The following is a 21,762-nucleotide window of genomic DNA, read 5'->3' on the forward strand; positions in this document are numbered from 1 at the left end:
TGCTTTTCTCCTTTCCCCAGCTTCTTTCTGAATGCCTCAAGTGTGTTCTGATTTTTAACAATGGAGTCTAAAACACTTGCAAAAATGTTACCTCAGTGACTCAGCCTTCCTGTCTACAAAGAGATGTTAGACAAGGCCCCCACTCTATAGATGAGTGGAGTTCACAGAGGTTAAGAAATATGCTTGACACCTTTGGATCTGGTTTCTGGCTCTGGGAGGCAGAGAGTGGATATGGCTAGCCCACGCTGGTGGCCTACTTGGCCTTGTGAGGGCTTCAGCATGTGTAGAACTATATAGCATTCTTGGGCTCAGATTAGGCTTCCAAAGAACTTTGCCTTTGCCTGCAGGATGTTTGTTTGGTGCAGCCAATGGGAAGAAGATAATTCATTCTAGACTCTGGCCTCATTTCTCCAAATCATTCCCCAGCACTAGCAGTGTGCAGGAACATTTGCCCCTTTCCCCCCTTCCAGCTGGCAGCTTTTGTGTCCTCTCTGCCTATCAGAGTCAGGGCAGGGCTCCTGTTGGCTTTGACCACCACTAGGTCCCCAGCACATGGTACTTAAGAATGAAAGAACACATGTAGAAAAGGCCTTTCCTCTTTCATGGCTCTACAACCACCCAGGAAGCTCTTCCCTGTTCCCGAGTTCCTACAGTACTCCCAAGTGTCCTGGCCACATGTAGGTGGGGGGATAGAGTGGAGGAAAGAGTAATGAATGAGAAGTCACACACAGTTCAAACTGTGGCTCTGATTATTTTGAGTGAGTGAAAAATGGGCAGAATGGAGCCATCTTGTGGGTTGGTAGCGAGGATGAAGTGAGACTGTTCGGGAAATACGCACTAACTGTTGTTAGTGTTGGCACTCACTCGGCTATAGCCTGGGGGCTCTCTGGTGCTGTGCCCAGGCCAGCCACTTGCAGGTCCTTGTGCAAGGCCAGCTTCCCTGATCTTCCAGAGCAGGCCCAGTGCAGGAGGCTGAGGAGAAAGAAGAATCTGAGGGGAAAGCTGAGGAACTCCTAGCCCCGGGCACTGCTGGAGGGAGGTCTGCAGAGCAATTGAACTGGTGACCTTATGGTTCGCAGATCATGATGATTAGAGGTTGGGTTCTGTTCCCAGCATTAGGTGGCATCAGCAGGCACAGAGGCATTGGGTGGTACAGGGAGAAAATGCATTTGGGGTGAGGAGAGTGGAAAATGAGACAGCCACAGGCTTAGAGAGATTTACTGTCTTTCATTTCTGGTCCCTGGTTCCAGGACTCCAGCTTAAGAGTAGGCTGGTCACTCACCTATCACTATGGGTAGTGGAGGTGATTGACCCACAGCGAGCTGAGAGTTCTGCTTCCTTGATAGAGATGCTGCATCTCTCTACTCCTGAGGTCCCCGGTAGGCCCCCACCCCCTTACAGATTTCACAGGAGTTCAGCACCTCTCCCGGCCCCATTCTGATTCTCAAGCTGAGACGAGACAGGCAACTAGCACCACTCTCTTCTGGTTGCTTCCATGCACCTTCCAGAGCATGTGCTGAGTTACATGGAATCTCCAGGAAGTCAGGCATCCTGTTTCCCCTCAGAGGTTTGCAACTTTGAGAGAACTGGATCTTGGCAACTGATTCCCTTTTGTTACCAACCCAGTATGAAATCCAATTTAATTTTTATTTTTAGAGAGACGGGAAGAGAAAGCGAGTGGGAGAGGGAGAGAAACATTAGTGTGAGAAACACTGGCTGCCTCTCACATGCCTGTAACCTTAGGCATATGCCCTGACCAGGAATTGAACTGGTGACCTTATGGTTCGCAGGCCTGAAATCCAATTTTTGTTTCAGTTGTAATTGTCTTGAGCCCTGCTTACAACTTGTGACCTGGCAACTGCCATTTTTGGCTCCTAAGGCACTAATGAAGTCCCTTCCCTCACAGGGCATAGAATCACATAAAAGGGAGGATTTTCTGGGCTTTGTAGAGTAGGCAAAGAGCTCCTGGAGCAGATGGTGCACACTTACAGCCACAGGTATGCAGATAGCTCCTCTTACCAGTGCATTACAGGTCGGAAAGATCCACATTCTCTGTGGCCTGGATTGGAAGTAGCCAGGCTCCAAGCATGTGGAAACCAAAGCTCCTGTCCAAATGTCAGTGGTCCATCACCTCTGGACCACCCAGAATCAAAGAGAAGCCACTGATGGAATTTCTAGGAACGGATCTCATGCTGGGAGAAATAATGGATAGGAAAATAGGGTGATTTCTCTCCAGGCTTTCCAGTTATATCAAACCACAAAGTGACCCCACTGGAAGAACTCAAACTGTACTTCTCTGAAGCCTGAGTAGAGCAACTCTGAACTGGTCTGATCAGGCAGGCCCATTTTCCTCCAGGGTCCCAGGTTGGCCACTCATACCAGTAGAACATTAGACAGCAACTCAAGCCTAATGCATTCCATCTCTGTGACTTATGAGCTCTCAGCCACAATTGCCTGCTCTCAGTGTACTGTGTTCACAACTAGGAAGGGCAAATCCCCAGGCTCCTCCCTACAAAGCAGGCTGAGGACCTCCGCAGGCAGACTATGTTCCTGGGGGCTGTCTCTCAGGTTCTGTTGCTAACCTTTCCTCCTAGGTCCAGGCAACACAGACAATGCTTTGCAGCCCACATGGTAATGGGTTTTACTTCCTTAGTAACACAGAACTCAGAGTCTGGCTATCATTTTTCTGGAATGTGCCTTAAGTAGTATGTCTGCAAAGCCCAGAGTGCTTGCTAGTGGAGAGGAGCAGAAATACTGGGCTGGAGACAGTGTCCACTGTAAGGGGCTTAGAGCTCTAAAATCTGGTCTAAATTTTGAGTTTATATTTTTGCACTTCCATCCATTTTACTCTTAATAACATGGCAGCCGTTCCTCCAACTGCCAACTCTTCCTGGCTAAGCCAGGTGGTCTCTCTGCTACTGAAGTGTCTGCATTAATTAGCTTGTCTGGCTTTGTGAGGACTCTGTGTGTGACCACGTACCTTAAGCATGTGAATTCTATAGCAGATGATGCTCAACGAGGCCCTGTCCATACTCACACTGTCTGCACTGCTTGGAGATTTCTACTGGGGTAGAAAGCAGCCAGCTAACCAAGTCTCCAAACACACAATACAAACCCAGGAAGGCTGTACAGGGACTGGCCACCAGGGAGCAATCTCACACGGCAAACCTGTAGCCTTCTGAGCTCTGGGGAAAGCAGAAGGCTTGCACTTTTTCTTCCAGGCTAGTCTCCTCAGATTAGGGAGATGATGAACAGAAAACATGGTCCAGATTAACATCTGATTAATATCCAAGAAGGCATGAGTCCTGGGGGGAAAGACATAACAGTGTCTGCAACTGAACCCTCCCCATCATGTCAGTATGGTAGAGGCACTGAAAGGACAAGTGCTAGTCTGATTTTTAGAGTATTTTAAAATGAATTTATTTACACAGTAACATGCCACAGAGAACACAGCAAGGTACCACAGCAAACCAAAGGGCAGCACTACCTGGTGAAAGAGGAGACCTTTCATTGGTAGATTTATACAACTCTAAAATATGTACGTAGAAAGGTGAGGCTTTAGGAAAGAGCAACAGAAACATTTTCAAATATAAAGTGTGGGGAGAGCCATCAAGAACTAAAGAAAGTGGAATGAGGAATGCCATGATTCAAATTAATGACACTCTTTAAACCTGGTAACGGAAGGGATTCACAGGTAGTGTTTGGAGCAAGTTCTGAAGCAGTGTGGTTGGTATATCTTTCAAAAATGCTACCCTAAAGCCTAGGGCTGGTTCAACATTCAAGTTATCATGGCTACAGACACACACATACTCTCCATACACTGTAAGGGCAAAGGGAATTTTCCACAATACAATCTTATTTGTAGCAAAATATATGACTCTGTACTTCTGCTAGGTTAAAAAATTCCCAGCCTCTTTTGACTCCCTGAAACTTCCTTGATTTAAAGAAAACACGGGGCTGAGTAGGAACCAAGTAATGGATGTCCAGAGTCCAGGCCCCTGCAGTCCACCCAGGTGGGGAAAGCTTCTAGCAGTGGCTGATGCAAAAATCTAATTTCAAACAGCTGCAGAGAAGGTATGTTTAACAGCTGTATAGCACCTTGTACATTCTGAACACTTAAAATACTAAATGATGGTCATGATGACTGCTAAACACCTCTGTAGAATGGTTTATAAAAACTATTACAATTTGTTAAGCATTTTCCCAAGAGTTCTCTAAACAAACCCATGAAAACTACCACATCTCTTTTAAAAAATCCTCAGACCTCAGTATCACATGGATAGGATGTTCCCAAGCTGAAGTTTAAGCAATAGCCATAGTGACAAGGGGAGAGGAAATAGTTCCTTCTCCTTACATACTGAGGAACTTGATTATTTGCCCAAGACTTTCATCATCATCATCATCATCTTTCCTCTTTTCCCCCCTAATACACAAAATGAATTTGTTACAAAAAAATACATTTTTGAGAATGGATTATTTTATTAGCCAAATACCTTGAAATGGACTGTTATGTGAACTTCCCTCCATGGCTTGTTCTAGCCCAACATCGTCACTTCAGCAGCAGCAAGACAGAGGGCTTGCTTCCTTGGGTACAATCTTTGTCTGGGGTCTTGCACTGCATTCCTCTGCTTCTCATGTGGCATCACTTTGGGTCCAAGGAGCCCCACTTTGGGCACTGATGTCCATGGACACCTAGACTTCAGTACACACTTCAACAAGAGCAGCACTTGGATTTGTGTCAGCACAGTACTTTGGGCCTTTGAGAATATGAACTTCAATGAGGTTTTGTGGGTAGCCATCCTATTCACTCATTAGGGTGTACCAGAATTTTCAATCCTTATCAACTAGTGAGGGGAATAAAAACATGTCAGAGCTGGCCTAGGGAATCAAGTTCCTCTCTCCCCTCTCCAAGTATGTTCATACTTTAGTTTCACATCTAGAATCATTTGGAATGTATTGTGGTATCATGAGTCCGTCCCAATTTCTAGGACTAGCCTGTGTTTTTTCAGATCACTGCCGGCAAAAATCTGGGGGGAAATCCTGGTTGCAGGTTACCAGCAAAACCAAGTCAGGTTACTTCCCAGCACCAAAGTATTCTTAACAAAACTTTGAGCAGCTGAATGCAATCCTTCTATGCCCTACTACTTAGCAGGCCCCAGAGATCTTTCATGGACATTCTGTATTGCTAAAAACTTGAAATTCAATTTTAGGTAGCTCTAACTCCAGAAATGTGTTCACAAACTTATTTTGAGTTTAGAAGCAAAACTGACATTCACTTAATCTGACAGTGAAATGCTACTCAGGCTCTTAAAATCCCAACAAATATACTTTTAGCCCCTCAATGTCAGTAGTGTGGCCATTTGTGCCCCATTCTGTACCTCACCCAGTTTATCTTCAGAGGGCAAAACTTGAAACCCACTGCCATACTCCTGCTTCCAACCCTAACTTAGCCTAGGGGTTGGTAGACCTCATTCATGATTCTTTTATTGTTGACTCCACAGGTTACAATTGTTCTTTTTCCCATCCTTCTGTTACTCTTCATGAACTAGTGTCTGGGCATTGTATTACTTATACATATACTGAAGGGGCTCTTCTCAGGCTAGTATGGGAGAGCTCTGGTAGTCCTAGTTCTCTTTGTGGAACATTTGATCTTCTTCCTTCCAAGACCAGGTTATCACTCTACCGAGGGACTCCTATACATTTAGTCTTGGTCTTGGCTACTCCAGCCATTGTCTTATTTCTCCAACACCCAGATGTGTCAGAGAGATTGTTCTTGCTCATGTGTCTTAAGGAAAAGTTCCAACAGTGGCTTAATTGTTCAAAGTCTCAAAATAAATGTAAGAAACTACAGTACAGACTTCAATAGAAAAGAGAAAAAATTCCAATGAATATTAAAGACAGTAACTTGAAGTTACTTGAGAAAACTTAAAGTGCTATACTAGTCACAGTCCAAACCCATATATATATATGGCTGTCTTTGTCTAAGAATAGGTTTTCTTTTCAGTTGAATTCAAAGTTCCCACTATAATTAAAATGTAAATATATATATATATATATATATATATATATAAATATATAATATATTTGAGATATTAGATTGGCTAAATTTCATTATTGTGGAAAAATATTCTGAGGACCAAATGATGAGTACTTCTTGCCCAGACATAAGTTGTTTTGTCAATTTGGCTCTAGCCTATAACACCACCTTCCTTCTCTCTCTCACATTCTTCAGCCATCATCTTTAACTAAGAGAAAAATTAATGTAATCCCTGTCTCTGGGAAGCCTGAGGCCCGTCTATGGCTAGTTGGTATTTGTCTTTTACCCTTAACAAATTTGAATATAAAAACAGTACCAAACATATCTGATATAAAGGGATGCTTGGTTTCCAGTGCTATATAATATAATGGTGGTAAAGGGTGCCTGTGCTTATATTAGAGTTAAAATTAAGAAGATTGGATCCAGGTCAAAACAGAAAGGAAAGAAAGGATGGAAAGGAAAGGAGGAAGGATGGATGAAGGGAAGAAGGAAGGAAGGAAGGAAGGAAGGAAGGCAGGCAATATTCAAGGGACAAATAGAGGGACAAAGAAACTTTCTTCATTAAGTGTATAACCCCATTAAATAGTCAACATTTAAATTCACATGGGCAAGGCACAAAAGTGACATTGAGAAAGAGACAGTCTCAATACACAAACCATCAGGAAATGGGTGCGTGTGTGGGGAAGGCTGGTAAGGGGATGTGTTAGCTGACACGGTCAGTGGTCCGTGTGCTACTTCAGTGTGTAATTAGGCAAGTCACAGCCATGCCACAGGACACTAAGAGACAGTGGGGCTGCTGGCCTGCAGTGGCATGCTCACTCTGTGGCCTCCCCTCAGGGCAGAGCTCTGCACTCTGGCTACAGGAGGCACTCTTTGTGGGCCACCCAACTGTCTCCTTTGGGAGTCCTGTACTGCTGGCTGGGAGGGCAGGGACAGAGTCCAAATGCAGCCTCACATATCCCATTCTCTTAAAAGTATAATAAAATACATTCTTTTCTGTTATTGATCCTCTTTGATATAGGTAAATCACATGAAAGGCTGTTAAAAATGTTAAAAACTAAGAAATTTCCAAAGGCCACTTATGTGCTATCTAAGTAATACTACAGAGCTAGTCCTGACTTTAAGAAACCCTGCACTGGGAGACAAGAGTCCCAAGGGCTCCGTTACTAACTAGGTGCAGAGAACACATCTATCCACTTGCCACAGATGGCTCCCTCAGAGGCCTGGCCTCTCTCTACTTCTAGCCCGCATGTGCACACACAGGCACAAATGTGTATAGACACTCACGCTGAGTGACTTTTGGAATAGCAAGATTTAAGTAAACAGATACTCACAGTTTTGAATAAAATAAGCACACACACACTCACATACCCCCATGGAAGGAACACTTGTCTTTTAGCGCAAATATGTGCCAAGGGAAGAGGGGGAGGATTGTTATAGATCTTGCTTCAGGTGAAGTTGCAACATAAACACTGTAATACACAGCTTAAAAAATACATTAAAAATTGCACATATATCCATAGGAAAGAAGCACAGACCCCACCCCATGTACAGTGAAACAGCTTTCAGCCACTAACCTCAGCAATTAAATTTCCCTGTGAGCTGTCCTCCAGAGCCATTTCAGAGTCGTAAGGAGCAATATGCCAGGGCAACTGAGAGGGAATTTCTCCAGCAAAGGTCAGCATTCTAAGGAGGAGGTCAGTAGTCTTACCTGTGGCCTTCTCCCCTCCTCCTGCCTCTGGCCATTATAATAGCCATCTGCACTGTGCCCTCTAAGGAGATCTTAGACCTTGACCGACAGCTGTTTCATTCAGGACAGTTATCTATAGCATTTGGTAGACTAGTTAATACTGGCTATTGACAGAAGAAAGCTGGCCAGTCACTGTTTGGGGAAAAAAATTGAGATCTGAGCACCACCAGCCCTGGCTGCCAACCCTGACAGTAATCAAAGAGTGGTACTTTAAACACTGTTGCCCTGATGGTCCCTAGAGAATTGGACATGCAGGAAAAACATCTTCTGTACTGCCAGCTGTTTATAAGACCTGAGGGATGGGTGATACCACCTTGGGTCAGCTCTGTATTACACCACAAGAGGCCAAAATGCACAAACTTCACTGGCAAGTGGGGACAGAGTCAAGGTGAAGGAAAACTGGGCAGCGGCAGCAGAGGGGAGATTGTTAGGGCTACCCACCATGCAGTGCATCCAGTTATTGACAACAGAAATGAAAATGGGTCCATGACCAAGGGATGGGATCTCTCCTTGTACTTCTACTATCTGCTGAAATAGGGAATATAGTCCCTGGAACCAAAACTGAGTGGATAGTAAGGATGGCAGTTCTGCCTGGTAACATAGGAAGAGAGTCTGTTGTGAGAACTTAGTGGATGATGATAAGAACTGGTTAAATCTATTGCTAGTAAAAATAAGTACTTGGTGTGAAAAAGGTGAAATTCAGAATTATGGAAGAACTGGACATAGGTCACTGAATATATTACAAAGGAGCTGTCCCTTCAAAAATGTTCATTTTCATTTTTTACCTGGATTTGTGGGACAATTAGGGAAAAAGGTGTCCCAATGGGAGACAAATGAATGTACAGTTGAATTTCTGCAAAGTTAAGACAGACTCAGCTTCTCACATGATTTGGAGCTGTGGATAACCTTTCTGAGTAGACTCATTTGTTTGTGAACAGGGATGAACAGTTTGTCTCTCTTCTTTCCTTGAATTCTGTATGAGTACTGGGACAGGAGTGTGTGGGATAAGGTGAAGTAAAAGCAGCAACCAGGATACATTAACGGTGTTGCAGGATATTCACAATGCAACTGAGGGAGTCTGGAGTGGCAAAAGCCAAATACTGAGCACAAAGCCAATCCTCAAGGCTGACCCCGCCCTCCCTGTCCAGGGACTTCTCAGCAAACTTTATCATCAGCACTGTTCGCTTGATGTCCAGCCAGTTTTGGAGCAGGGCATTCCTCTGCACTGGGCTGGGGGTGGTATTGAAAGTCTGAAAGAGATCTTCCCGGGGGCCCCAGAGCAGACACTGGAGGACACCTTTAGCATCTGAGATGAGGATCCGCTCAGAAGGGTTGGGGTTCAGGAGGCAGCTGGCCAGCTGCTGAAGGCCCCAGGAATAGGGGGAACGGTGTGGGATTCGAGGCAGGTCTGCTTGAGTGTATTCCTTCTCTTTCAGCTCTGGGTTCTCATCAAAGGGGTTGGGCAGGTGTAGCATCTCATAGATGAGGATGCCTGTCTGGAACTCATCACACTTTTTATACTGAGTGGCTGTTATGATCTCTGGGGCGAGGCGGGACTGGTCCCGGAGGATCTCAGGGTCCACCAGGTGGCTCTTCTGTTTGGCCTGAGAGAAGTTGCTCACTATAAGCCTTGTGAGACAAGATGAGGTGGGATTGGGTTCCGCAGGCCCAAGGCCATGGGTGGTTCCTCTGGGCTGGTAGTGGACAAGCAGCAGGTTCTCCAGACGTAGATCGCAGTGGGTAACGTGGTAGGGTTTGAGGTGCTCAAGGCCGGAGCACAGCTGCAAGAGCAACAGACACACTTGCCTCTCATACACATCGGGGCTTTTCCCATGCTTGGTCAGAGAATCTTTCACAAAATCAGCCATGGTGAGATAGGGAACCTCTCTGGTGATGACCACAACGTGACTTCTCTGCTTCTTGCAAATCACTCCCTGGCTTTCTTTCTGGGATGATTCTGTTTCAGAGCAGGACTCTGAGCTTTTCCCATTGCTTTCTTCTTTCATTTCTTCTTCATTCTCTTGCATTTCATCCTCTTCCTCTTCAGGGGCATCAGGATCCTTCCAGGGAAGCAGACGCTTAGGGACTTCAGCAAGGAAATGACCACAGTCCTGCTGGATGTTAAAATGGACAGCCAGACTCTGCCGAACAGCCAAGCTATGATAATACTGCTGAGATTCCTTAGCTTTGCTCTTACAGATCTGAAAGAAGAAAGCAAATAACACAATTTAAAATATATACACTTTCATAACCAGGCTTGTGATGTGTAAAGAAGGACTGATGAGAAGGTGACTGGTTAGGAATAGAGGGTTATAACGAAGTCTTCAGAAAGTGTCTTGGTAATCTTGTGCTGAGTGACAGTAATAATGGCAGTAATGATTTCTTAAGGCTGTCTACATGCTAAGCACTTTATGTGTATTATCTCTAGTCCTCACACTAACCCTTCAAAGTAGGCTGAGTATCTAAGAATTTTTTTAAAAAAGGAGGGCGGGCAGCCCAGGGCTACCAGTTTGCAAACCTAACCCTGTCTAACATCAAAACTTGCCCTTTCCACTATACCCTGCACCTTATCTAGAAAAGAAAACAACAAAAAATAATTTTTCACCTACTTTCTGTGGAGGTTTGCAGCCAAGACTTACAAAGCAGCTCAACAAGTGGCTTATAAAGTAGGCTGAGATACCTTATTTTATCAATGGTCAGGAGAGTGACACATAATTGGCCAGGTAAACTGTGGGTTTACCTAACTTTTCAATGGATGTCATGTGATGGTTACAACTCAGGCACTTATGATCATTGGCAAAGTAGAGATAAAGGTTTGAGAAAATCTTTGGTCCGACCTGGTAAAAGCAAAACCAACATTTCAATGATGCAATTCTGTTTTATCTTTTCTCTTAACAGACCTCATTTAAGGCCCAATATTCAGGCTCTAAGGCCTTCTAAAATGAACTTTATTAAGGAGTTATGGATCAAGGAAGAGTTTTTTGTTCAAAAACATTAGCCAAAAGTTCTACATACTAAATCAACTATTGTATTTCTAGTCTTAAAGGGCTAAGAAAACAAAAAATAAAATCACCCTTAACTGGATTATCCTCATTCTATGAGATAGAGGAGCTGACAATGGAAGACTCAGTCTACAACACTAGGTTCATAGGTCACTGACACCTGGTCAGGATGGCGCCTCTGTAACCTATCTACTGAGCAATACATTTTCTACTGCTCCTCTTCAGTAGGCAGCGTGCTGCCTACTATACTTCAGAGATAACAAAGCTTCCAGCAACAGGCACTCTGCAGGGCTTACATGGCCTGTTCATTGTAGCACTTCAGAAAAGAAGCAAATTTTAAAAAAGACTCTGTAGTTATTTTTATTTAAAAAGAAAAATGTACACATTCTTTGGAAGGTCCCCAGTTCTGAGAAGCAGCATACTCTGATTTCCATTCAAACAGGTACTTAAGACCAAAGGCAAAGGAGTATCGGGGGGTGAGGAGTATCCCTCTATCACTTACTGTATTTATGCACACTGATTATAATTGGAGGCTTGAGCAGTGACATAGAAATCCTTCTTTTTCTCTCTCTCTTTGAAAATGAGTTTCTTCAAGTCTTCTCCCATCTACCTAATCAGTTTGAGGGTATAATATGCATTTCTTCTTTAAACAAACTTCTCATCTCAAAACAGAGATATATCCCCAGGCTAAACTCAAGTTCAAATATCTATCTTGCAGAAAATATTGTCTTTAGAAAGCTCTCAAAGTCTCAGCACATGCAGTATAACATATAATCCTATATGTTCATCAATCAAACATGAATTCTTTCTATACTATACTACTGACAATATTTCATGCTTATGTGTCACCAGGTATTTACAAATCCTATACTAGTCATTATTTTGTTGTGTGGAGCTGGATCCAGGGCATAGCACCATTAACTCCATTTATAGTTTTAATACATTTCTCAATATCACATGGCCAGTTCAAGTCCTCAGCCTTGAAAAGTCAATCAAATAGCATTGAGTATGGCTGAATAAGACTGTATAGTTAAACTCTAGCTGTCACATGACAGAAAGGACACTCAACAAGAACTTAGGCAGCCTGGGATTTACCCCTGCCACTAGCTGTGTAACCTTGGTTAAGTGCTGGCCTGAGAACCAAAGGGTCACCAGTTTGATTCCCAGCCAGGCCACATGCCTGGGTTGTGGGCCAGGCCCCCAGTAGGGGACACATCAGAGGCACTGGTATTTCTTTCCCTGTCTTTTTCCCTCCCCCCCTCTAAAAATAAAATCTTTAAAAAAGTTAAAACAATTCATGTTTACCTTCACAGATCAACTTGAGATATAAATTTCAGAGTGATTAATGAAGAAGAAATGATAAACTGCTCAGGCATTGTGGAAGCTTTAAAGGAAAATTATCTGCCTAAATAGCCAACCTGAGGAGATGACGCTTCCTCATCTCTTCATTTTACAATATGTGGAAAGGCTGAAGAATAATAGGTCACTACAGTTTTAAGGGCAATGGAAAAAGGGAGAAGACTGGAGTGTGAAAAAGGGAAACAAAATACTAGGGCTTGCCCTGGCTGGCATAGCTCAGTGGATTGAGCGCGGGCTGCAAACCAAAGTGTGAAGCAAAAGAAGTGTCTACAACACTAGGTTCATAGGTTCATAGGTTCATAGGCCTGGGTTGCAGGCCATGACCCCAGCAACCACACATTGATGTTTCTCTCTCTCTCTCTCTCTCTCTCTTCCTCCTGCCTTTCCCTCTCTAAAAATAAATAAAATCTTAAAAAAAAAAAATACTAGGGCTTTTAAGTGGCACATAACCATGAAAACAGTCACAAGCAAAACACTGACCTATAAAGGATTCCACAATAGGATTTCTCAATAGGATGTGGATCTCATCAATCTTTATTTGGGAGACTGCAATGATGTTGTTAATTTAGGTAACAGTACTGCATTATTCTATGAACTACATAGTAGCTAGTTTTCAAATATTAATAACTTGACTCCTTTTGGTTAGAGGAAAGGGAGCACATTTACCACCTTCCCTGAAGTCTGAAAGACAATTGCCATGGAAGATCCAGGAACCATAGCCCTCTGTTTCTGCCAGAAGCCCTCTAAGAAACAGTCAGGTCAGCAAATAGTATAAGATTGACAGCAGGTCAGCAGGCAGAGGTAGGCAGAGGTAGGCAGATGTGGATCCTGTGGTGACTTGGGATGTTTGCTGACATACCCCAGAACCCAGTGCTGATAAAAGCCAGTTTTGCAGAGTAGCTTGGCCCACCATTGGAGCAGTCAACCCTGAAAGAATTGGTCACAAACTGTGGATCACTTGTAGCTTCAATAAAGCAGGTGAGGGCCAGACATGGACAGGACCTGACACTAGTTTACACCAGACTCAGACACCACAGCAGTTTCCAAAGGGAGAAAACAGCAGGCGAGATCTGAACTCTGCTGATGCGAATCCACTAGGTTCTGTTTTCATTTTCTTAACTATTTTTCTTTTTCATAGCCTTTTTATTATTTTTCATGTATTTTTTTTTCTTTTATTTTTGGTGCTTTTATTTTTTTTCTTATCTCCTATTCTACTATTATCTTTGATTACTCCATTGTTCCCTTCTTTTCTCCTTTTATTATTTTTGTTACCTTTGCTGTGTTCCTCTTCCTTGTTTTCCCCTTTCAATTCATCAGCCATATTCAAGGCACAATTTTTTGCCCAAAATTTTAAGGGAAAAAAATAAAGATGTGCATTATACATGGGTATAATGATTACTTACTGTGGGTACAATAATGGACATAATAATATTGTGTATAATGCACACAAATTATGGGTATGCATTATACATGGCAAAACACAGTAGTTCTCTTCCCCTCTCATCTCTCATAGTTGCTTTTCTTTTCTTTAGTCTTCTCATACTATTTTTCCTTTTCCCTTTTCTCTTTCCACATTATTCACTGCTCTCTTGTTGTCAATATTGTTCTTGTAGTTTTTGTGTTGTTTTGCTTTGTTCTGTCAGCACCTATACAAGAGTATACAACATGTGGTCAGGATTGATCCTCTTAGCCAGCCAGAGGGGAATTCCCACCAACAAATGGGCCAACAACAATCAGGACCCAAATACAACAGGAGAATCCACATAACCCACACAAAGGACATTCCTAGAGCATTTACACAGCAGATCAAGGAGTCTGCACCACTGGGTCCCACAAACCTCCTAACACATAAAACCACTCCACAAGACAGAGAATCAAAGCAGAGCTATCTAATACATAGAAACAAACTCAAAGAGACAACTAAAATGGGAATACAAAGAACCATCAAATGAAAGAAAAGGAGGAATCCCCAGAGAAAGAGCTAAATGAAATTGAGACAAGCTACTTATCAGACACAGAGTTCAAACTAATGGTTAAGAGAATGCTCAAGGAACTTAGTAGGAATGACATCAGCATGAAAAAAGGACTTAGAAGACTTGAATAAGAATTCATTAGAAGTAAAGAATGCAGTATCTGAAATGAAGAAAACACCCAGCCAGAACAAAATGAAAAAATGTTCACATCATAGGGATACCAGAAAGAGAAGAAAAAGAGCAAGGGCTAGAAAATCTGTTCGAAAAAATAATGACAGGAAACTTCCCTAACTTGGTGAGAGAAAGGCATGCAAGTCCAAGAAGCACGAAGGTCCAATCAAGATGAACTCAAAGAGGCCCACTCAAAGACACATTAAAATTAAAATGGCATAATTTAAAGACAAAGAGAGAGTCTTAAAGGCAGCAAGGGACAAACAGCTAGTAACATACAAGGAAGCTCCAATAAGGCTATCAGCTGATTTCTCAACAGAAACACTACAGGCCAGAAGGAACCAGCATAACATTTTCCAAGTAATGAAAAACAAGGACCTGCAACCAAAATACTCTACCCAGCAAGGCTCTCGTTTAAAATGAAAGGGGAAATTAAGAGCTTCCCAGACAAAAGAAGATGACAAGAGTACCTCCCCATCGAGCCAGCATTGTAAGAGATGTTAAAGGGACTGATTTAAGAAGAAGAGAGAGTGAGAGAGAGAGGAACACAGGTACAAAGGGAAAATATAGCAATGAATAAGTACCTAACATTAATAACCTTAAATGTAAATGGATTAAATGCTCCGATCAAAAGACATAGGGTAGCTGAATGGATAAGAAAACATGACCCATATATACAACATCTGCAAGAGACTTGCATCAAAACAAAAGATACACAGAGGCTGAAAGTGAAGGGTTGGAAAAAAATATTCCATGCAAATGGAGAAAAGCTGGGGTAGCAATACTTACATAAGGCAAAACAGACTGCAAAACAAAGGACATAATAAGAGACAAAGAAGGTCACTATGTAATACTTAAGGGAGTAATCCAATGTGAAGATATAACTGTTGTAGACATATATGCACTCAATATAGAAGCACCTAAATATATAAAGAAAGTATTGGAGGACTTAAGAGATAAAGCAACACATTCACTGTAGGGAATTCTAACACCTTAGTCAATAATGGACAGGTGTTCCAAACAAAAAATCAACAAGGATTTGTGGCACTGAAGGACACTCTAGATCAAAAGCACTTAATTGATATTTACAGAACATTTCACCTCAAAGAAGCCAAATATACATTCTTAAATGCACAAGGATCATTTTCAAAGATAGACTACATGGTAGTCTATCTTTAATGAATTCAAGAAAAATGATATTATATCTAGCATCTGCTTGAATCATAATGGCTTGAAACTACAAACAAATCTCAAGGAAAAAAACCCTCAAAACCATTCAAATACTAGGAAGCTGAATAACATGTTATTAAATAATGAATGGGTTAAAAATGAGATCAAGGAGAAATGAAAAACTATCTGGAAACAAATGAAAATGAATACACAATACAAAACCTATGAGATACAAGTGAAGGCAGTCCTGAGAGGGAAGTTCATAGCAATACATGCCTACCCAAAGATAGAAAAATCTCAAATAAATGACCTAACCCTACATCTAAAAGAACTAGAGGAACAATAACCAACAAAACCCAGAGTGAGCAGAAGGAAGTAATTAAGATCAGAGCAGAATCACATGACACAGAGACACCCCCACCCTCACAATTGAAAGGATTAATGTATCCAGGAGATGGTTCTTTGAATAGATAAACAAAATTTACAAACGATTAACCAGACTCATAGGAAAAAGAGAGGACCCAAATAAACAAAATCAAAAATGAAAGAGAACTGATACCACAGAAATACAAAGGACTGTAAGAAATTACTATGAACAACTATGCCAAGAAATTTGACAACCTGGGTGAAATGGATAAATTTCTAGAGACATACAATCTTCTAAAACTGCATCAGAAAGAAGCAGAAAACCTGATTAGACAAATAACAACCAGTGAAATTGACGGAGTAATAAAAAAACTGGCACACACAAAAAAAGCCCTGGACCAGACTGCTTCACAGGTGAAATTTTACCAAACAGTCAAAGAGGAACTAACACCTATCCTTCTCAAACTATCCCAAAAAATTCAACAGGGAAGACTCCCGAATTATTTATTTATTTATTTATTTATTTATTTACTATTTCTCTAGAAAGCATATTGTAGATACCTGCATTAGGTTATATTGTTCAAAGTGTTTTAATCTTTTCACCTCTTCCTTTTCTCGAGGTTATAAAGAAAATATAAACTTTTTTTCTCCAGTGTACGAAGATATTTTTTCTTTTTCTTTTTTTGCACTATTAGTGAATTCAGGGTGGGCAGGACAAACAAAATTAGAACAGGTAAATACTCTAAATACCGAGGATATTCTGTGATAGAAAAGACAAAACACCTAACCAAAAGCAGGTTATATTCAGAATCACATTAGCAAAATGAAGGTTCAAAATACATTGGTTTCTAAATGAAAAAATGCAACTTAAAGCTTTGATGATACATTATCTGTATGTCAGTTATGACTAATTTCATTTAAATTCAGTTATTCTTTGCAGTAACAAGAACTTAGAAAATCGATCATTATCTTGTTAAAAAATACTTTACTATGGATATTTTGTGGACTAAAGGATCATATTAAGTCTGAAGTAGAACACTTCTAAAATACTGTTCATTAGAGAGCAGCAGACAGTATAATACTGTGTCCACCTTGCATCTATATGTCTAAAAGACTGAACAATAACCAAAAGCTGTTTTTTTCTTAAAGCTTGGTTCCATAGCACACAATGGAGGGGAACTGTTATAACAAGGCAGTAAGTTATTCATGTAGGGCTGATGTGTTCAAGAGAGAGAGCCTGAGGTTCCACCAAGTTTTATACCATTGTTTTATATCACTTATATCATTGTGTTTCTAAAACTTCATAAGGAATCTCAGAAACTTCCAGTTTGGAGCCTGAGAGTCTGGTTTGAGTGTGTTTATTGACTGAAGAAACCATATGATGATTTAAAAAATATATATTTTATTGATTATGCTATTACACACTTGTTCCATTTTTTTCCTCCTTTATTTCCCTCCACCCTGTACCCTACACCTCCCACCATCATTCCCTCACCTTAGTTCATGTCCATGGATCATACATATAAGTTCTTTGGCTTCTCCATTTCCCATACTATTCTTTACCTCCCCCTGTCTATTTTGTACCTACCATTTTTTGTACCTACCATTTATGCTTCTTATTTCCTGTACCTTTACCTCCCTCTCCCCCCACTCCCCGCTGATAACCCTCCATGTGATCTCTGTTTCTGTGAATCTGTTCCTGCTGTAGTTGTCTGCTTAATTAGTTTTTATACTTGTTTTTGTTTTTTTAGGTTTGGTTGTTGATAGCTGTGAGTTTGTTGGCATTTTACTGTTCATATTTTTGATCTTCTTCTCTTAGATAAGTCCCTTTAACATTTCATATAATAAGGGCTTGTTGATGATGAACTCCTTTAACTCGGCCTTGTCTGGGAAGAACTTTATCTGCATGTCCATTTTAAATGATAACTTTGCTGGACAGAGTAATCTTGTGTTGGGAACCATCCTGCCTGGTATCAGAAGCTATAACCCCCGCCAAGGCTAAGGCTAAGAGAATGACCTTGGACCATAAGCCAGCAAGGAGACAAAAGCTTACCTCCCTGGCAGGAGCATCACTTCTGCTCCCTTTACTTCACCCTGCCTGGCCCCCAGTGCTTGGTTGGTTAGCCAATGACGGGTAAGATTCCCTAAGGGGGGAACAACCTAAGACAGGCACGATCACGTGGAAGGCCCCTGAGGAAGGACTTACAGCAAAAGGGGGTGATGGACCCTCAACCCTTGGCTTTGACATAGCCTGAGTCCTCATTGTCTGAGAGAAAATCTCCTAATCTCTTGGTTGCCTTAGTTCCCTTGCTCCACCTAAGCCTGAAACAATGACAGGGTGGTGCCACTCTGCTGGAAAGGGTGGGTTCCCCGGGTGATCAGGCCTAAGAACATGTAAATTCCTGTGAAATCTGCTTTGTTTAGAATGCTCTCAATAGAATGATAAAGGTCCAAGGAAGAAGTTTGTTCCTTAAAGTTTTTTACAGCTCTTTGATCCTGACTCAAAATAGGCCCTCAGACTTCCTTGTTATCTATTGTTTGATCCTTACTTCCGGGCAATGAGTAACGAGCTTTACCTGAATTCTTATGCAAACGGCCCAATAAAAGCCTGCTCGGGAGAACGAGGTATTCTCCCTTACAGGCGCTCTCCCCTGGGGAGGGTGGCCATGGCGTTCCACACTAGAGAGAGTGGCCGTTTTGTTCCTATTTCCCCACAGGACCTGGTTGTCTCTGTGTATGTTTTCCTTGTGTTTCAACAAGCCATCCGCAGTGTTCCGAGGTCACTGCCGGTCGGTGGCCATGACAATCTGGGATGTAGGTCCTTGCCTTTCATGACTTGGAATACTTCTTTCCAGTCTCTTCTTGCCTGTAAGGTCTCTTTTGAAAAGTCAGCTGACAGTCTGATGAGAACTCCTTCGTAGGTAACTGTCTCCTTGTCTCTTGCTGCTTCTAGGATTCTCTCCTTCATTTTAATTTTGGCTAATGTAATTATGATGTGCCCTGGTGTGTTCCTCCTTGGGTCCAACTTCTTTGGGACCCTCTGAGCTTCCTGGACTTCCTGGAAGTCTATTTCCTTTGCCGGATTGGGGAAATCCTCCTTTGTTGCCACTTGTTGCTCTTCCTTTTCTCCTTCTGGTACCCCTATAATTCAGATGTTGGGATGTTTAAAGATGTCTTGGAGGTCCCTAAGCCTCTCCTCATTTTTTGAAATTTTGTTTCTTTTCATTCATTCTTCATTCTTTTCTGGTTGGATGTTTCTTTCTTCCTTCTGGTCCATACCATTGATTTGAGTCCTGGTTTCCTTCCCATTACTATTGGTTCTGTGTACATTTTCCTTTATTTCACTTAGCCTTAATTTTTTTCCATCTAATTTGTGACCAAATGCAACCAATTCTGTGATCATCCTGATTACCAGTGTTTTGGACTGTGCATCTGATAGGCTGGCTATCTCTTAGTCGCTTAGTTGTATTTTTTTCTGGAGCTTTGATCTGTTCTTTTGTTTGGGCAATGTTTTTTGTCTTGACTCAACTGTTACATAGTGAGGGGTGGAGCCTTAGGTATTCACCCAGGCAGGGTAACCCATGTCACTGCGTTGTGATGCTGTATGTGGGGAACAGGTCCAAGAGGAAACAATGGCACTTGCTCCTCTGTCTGCTGGATTTCAGTCACTTCTGCCACTTCCCACAAGAAAATTTGGCCCTTCTGGTCCTGATTCCCAGGTGGGTTGGCTTGTGTACATTCTAGGACCTTGTGGGTCTCTCCAATGAACTGTCCTGTGAGGCTGGGAGTTTCTCCCATTGCCACCTCAACCCCCACAGGTGTTTTTAATCGGTGGTTTGAGGTTTTATTTCCCCACGCTGGAGCTCTGGATTGTGTGGTCTCTCTTGCTCCCCAATTATCCCTTCTGGTTTATCTGCGAGTGAATGTGGGACTGCCCGCTCCACCAGTCACCGCCATAACCTTGCCGGCCAACTGCAGCCTGCGTGCCCTGCTTCACAATCCAATGCTGGGTCCGCCAGCTGCCAGCTGCCACCTGCTGGCTCTGGTCCTCCAGCCACTGCCTTGCTGTGAGTCCTCTCTGAGTGCCTGTCTCTGCCCCTCCTATTGTCTGGATGAGTGTGTCTTCTTTAATCCCTTGGTTGTTGGACTTCCATACAGTTTGATTTTTCTGTCAGTTCTGGTTGTTTTTTTTTGTTTTCAAATTGTTGTTATCCTTCTTTTGGTTGTGTGAGGAGGCACAGTGTGTCTACCTATGCCTCCATCTTGGCTGGAAGTCTCTCCTCATTTTTTTGAATTCTTGTTTCTTCATTCTGTTCTGGTTGAATCTTTATTTCTTCCTTTGGGTCCAAAGCACTAATTTGAATCCCAATTTCTTTCCCTTCACTATTGGTTCCCTGTACATTTTCCTTTATTTCATAGCCTTCACTTTTTCCTCCATTTTGTAACCATACTCAAAATGGTCAACCTGATTACCAATGTTTTGAACTGTGCATCTAACAGGTGACTATTTCTTTGTCACTTAGTTGTATTTTTTCCAGAGCTTTGATCTTTCATTTGGGCCATATTTTTTTTTTTGTCTTGGCATACCTGTTACATAGTAGGGGCGGAGCCTTAGGTATTCATCTGGCCGGGTAACCCCCTTTGCTTGGTTGTAACACTGTACGTGGGGGAGGTGTCTGAGAGGGAACAATGCTGCTTGCTCAGCTCTTGGCCCTCTTTCAGTTACTTCCTCCACTACCCACAAGCAAATTGGGCCTTTCTGGTGCTGATTCCCAGGTGGGTGGGTGTGTCCTAGAACCCTGTGGGTCTCTCCAACAAACTCTCCCATGAGGCTGGGAGTTTCTCCTGTTGCCTCAGCCCCCTGCAAGTGTTTTTCTGTCAGAGGTTTTGAGGCTTTATTTCCCAGCACTGGAATCCTGGGTTGCATGGTCTGTCTCCCTCTCCAGTTATTCCTCCTGGTTTATCCACATGCAAATGTGGGACCACCTGCTTCACCAGCTGCCTCTTTGCCCTTCCTGGTCCTCCGCTTTGCTGGGAGTCCTTTCCATCCTGGCTGCCCGTCTACACCCCTCCTACCAGTCTGGATGAATGTTTCCTTTTTAACTCCTGCAGACTTCCATACAGTTCGATTTTCTGGCAGTCCTGTTTGTTTGTTTTTTTTTTAATTTTAAATTTGTTGTTTTCCTTGTTTTGGTTTTGCAAGGAGGCAAATATATCTATCTATGCCTCCACTTTGGCTAGAGGTGAAAAACCAGATGATGATTAATTTTCCTTTCTCTTTGAGAAGATTGTGTACCAAATTCTTTTTACAAGGCCAGTATTATCCTAATCCCCAAAGTAGGTAAAGACACAATGAAGAAAGAAAAGTATAGGCCAATATCTCTGATGAACAGATGCTAAAATTCTCAACAAAATAATAGCAAACTGGATCCAGTAACACATTAAAAGCATCACACACCATGATATCAAGTGAGATTCATCCCAGGATGCAAGAATGGTACAATATTCACAAATCAATTAACATGACAGACTACTTAAACAAAATAAAGAATAAAATCATATGATCAATAGATGCTGAAGAAGCATTTGATAAAATCCAGCACCCATTTACGATAAAAAAAAACGTAGCAAAGTGGGAATAGAGGTAAGCAGACTTCTCATTATAAAGACCACATATGAAAAGCCTACTGCAACATACTCAATGGGCAAAAACTAAAAGCGTTTCCCTTAAGATCAAGAATAAGTCAAGGGTGTCTGCCTCATCACTCTTCTTCAACATAGTACTGGGAATTCTAGCCACAGCAATCAGACAAGAAAAAATAAAAGGCATTCAAATTGGAAAGAGGAAATAGAACTGCTGTTTTTCACAGACAACATGATAGTGTACATAGAGAACCTTATAGGTTCCACCAAAAAAACTACTTGACCTAGAGA

The 21,762-nt window shown here is 42.1% G+C and overlaps 1 protein-coding gene across 3 annotated transcripts in view; it reads right to left on the reverse strand.

The window, feature by feature from the left end:
- Positions 1–3,395: 3,395 nt before the first annotated feature.
- PEAK1 (pseudopodium enriched atypical kinase 1) overlaps positions 3,396–21,762 on the reverse strand; it is a 182,542-nt gene continuing 164,175 nt past the window's right edge. For all 3 annotated transcript variants that reach the window (XM_036027580.1, XM_036027581.1, XM_036027579.1), the window contains one exon: positions 3,396–9,988. In XM_036027580.1, the coding sequence (XP_035883473.1) occupies positions 8,825–9,988 (1,164 nt within the window). In that variant the 3' untranslated portion in view covers positions 3,396–8,824. The remainder of the gene's footprint in view (positions 9,989–21,762) is intronic.

The sequence above is a fragment of the Phyllostomus discolor genome, chromosome 1 (genome assembly GCF_004126475.2).
Source record: "Phyllostomus discolor isolate MPI-MPIP mPhyDis1 chromosome 1, mPhyDis1.pri.v3, whole genome shotgun sequence".
In the NCBI taxonomy this organism is placed as follows: domain Eukaryota; kingdom Metazoa; phylum Chordata; class Mammalia; order Chiroptera; family Phyllostomidae; genus Phyllostomus; species Phyllostomus discolor.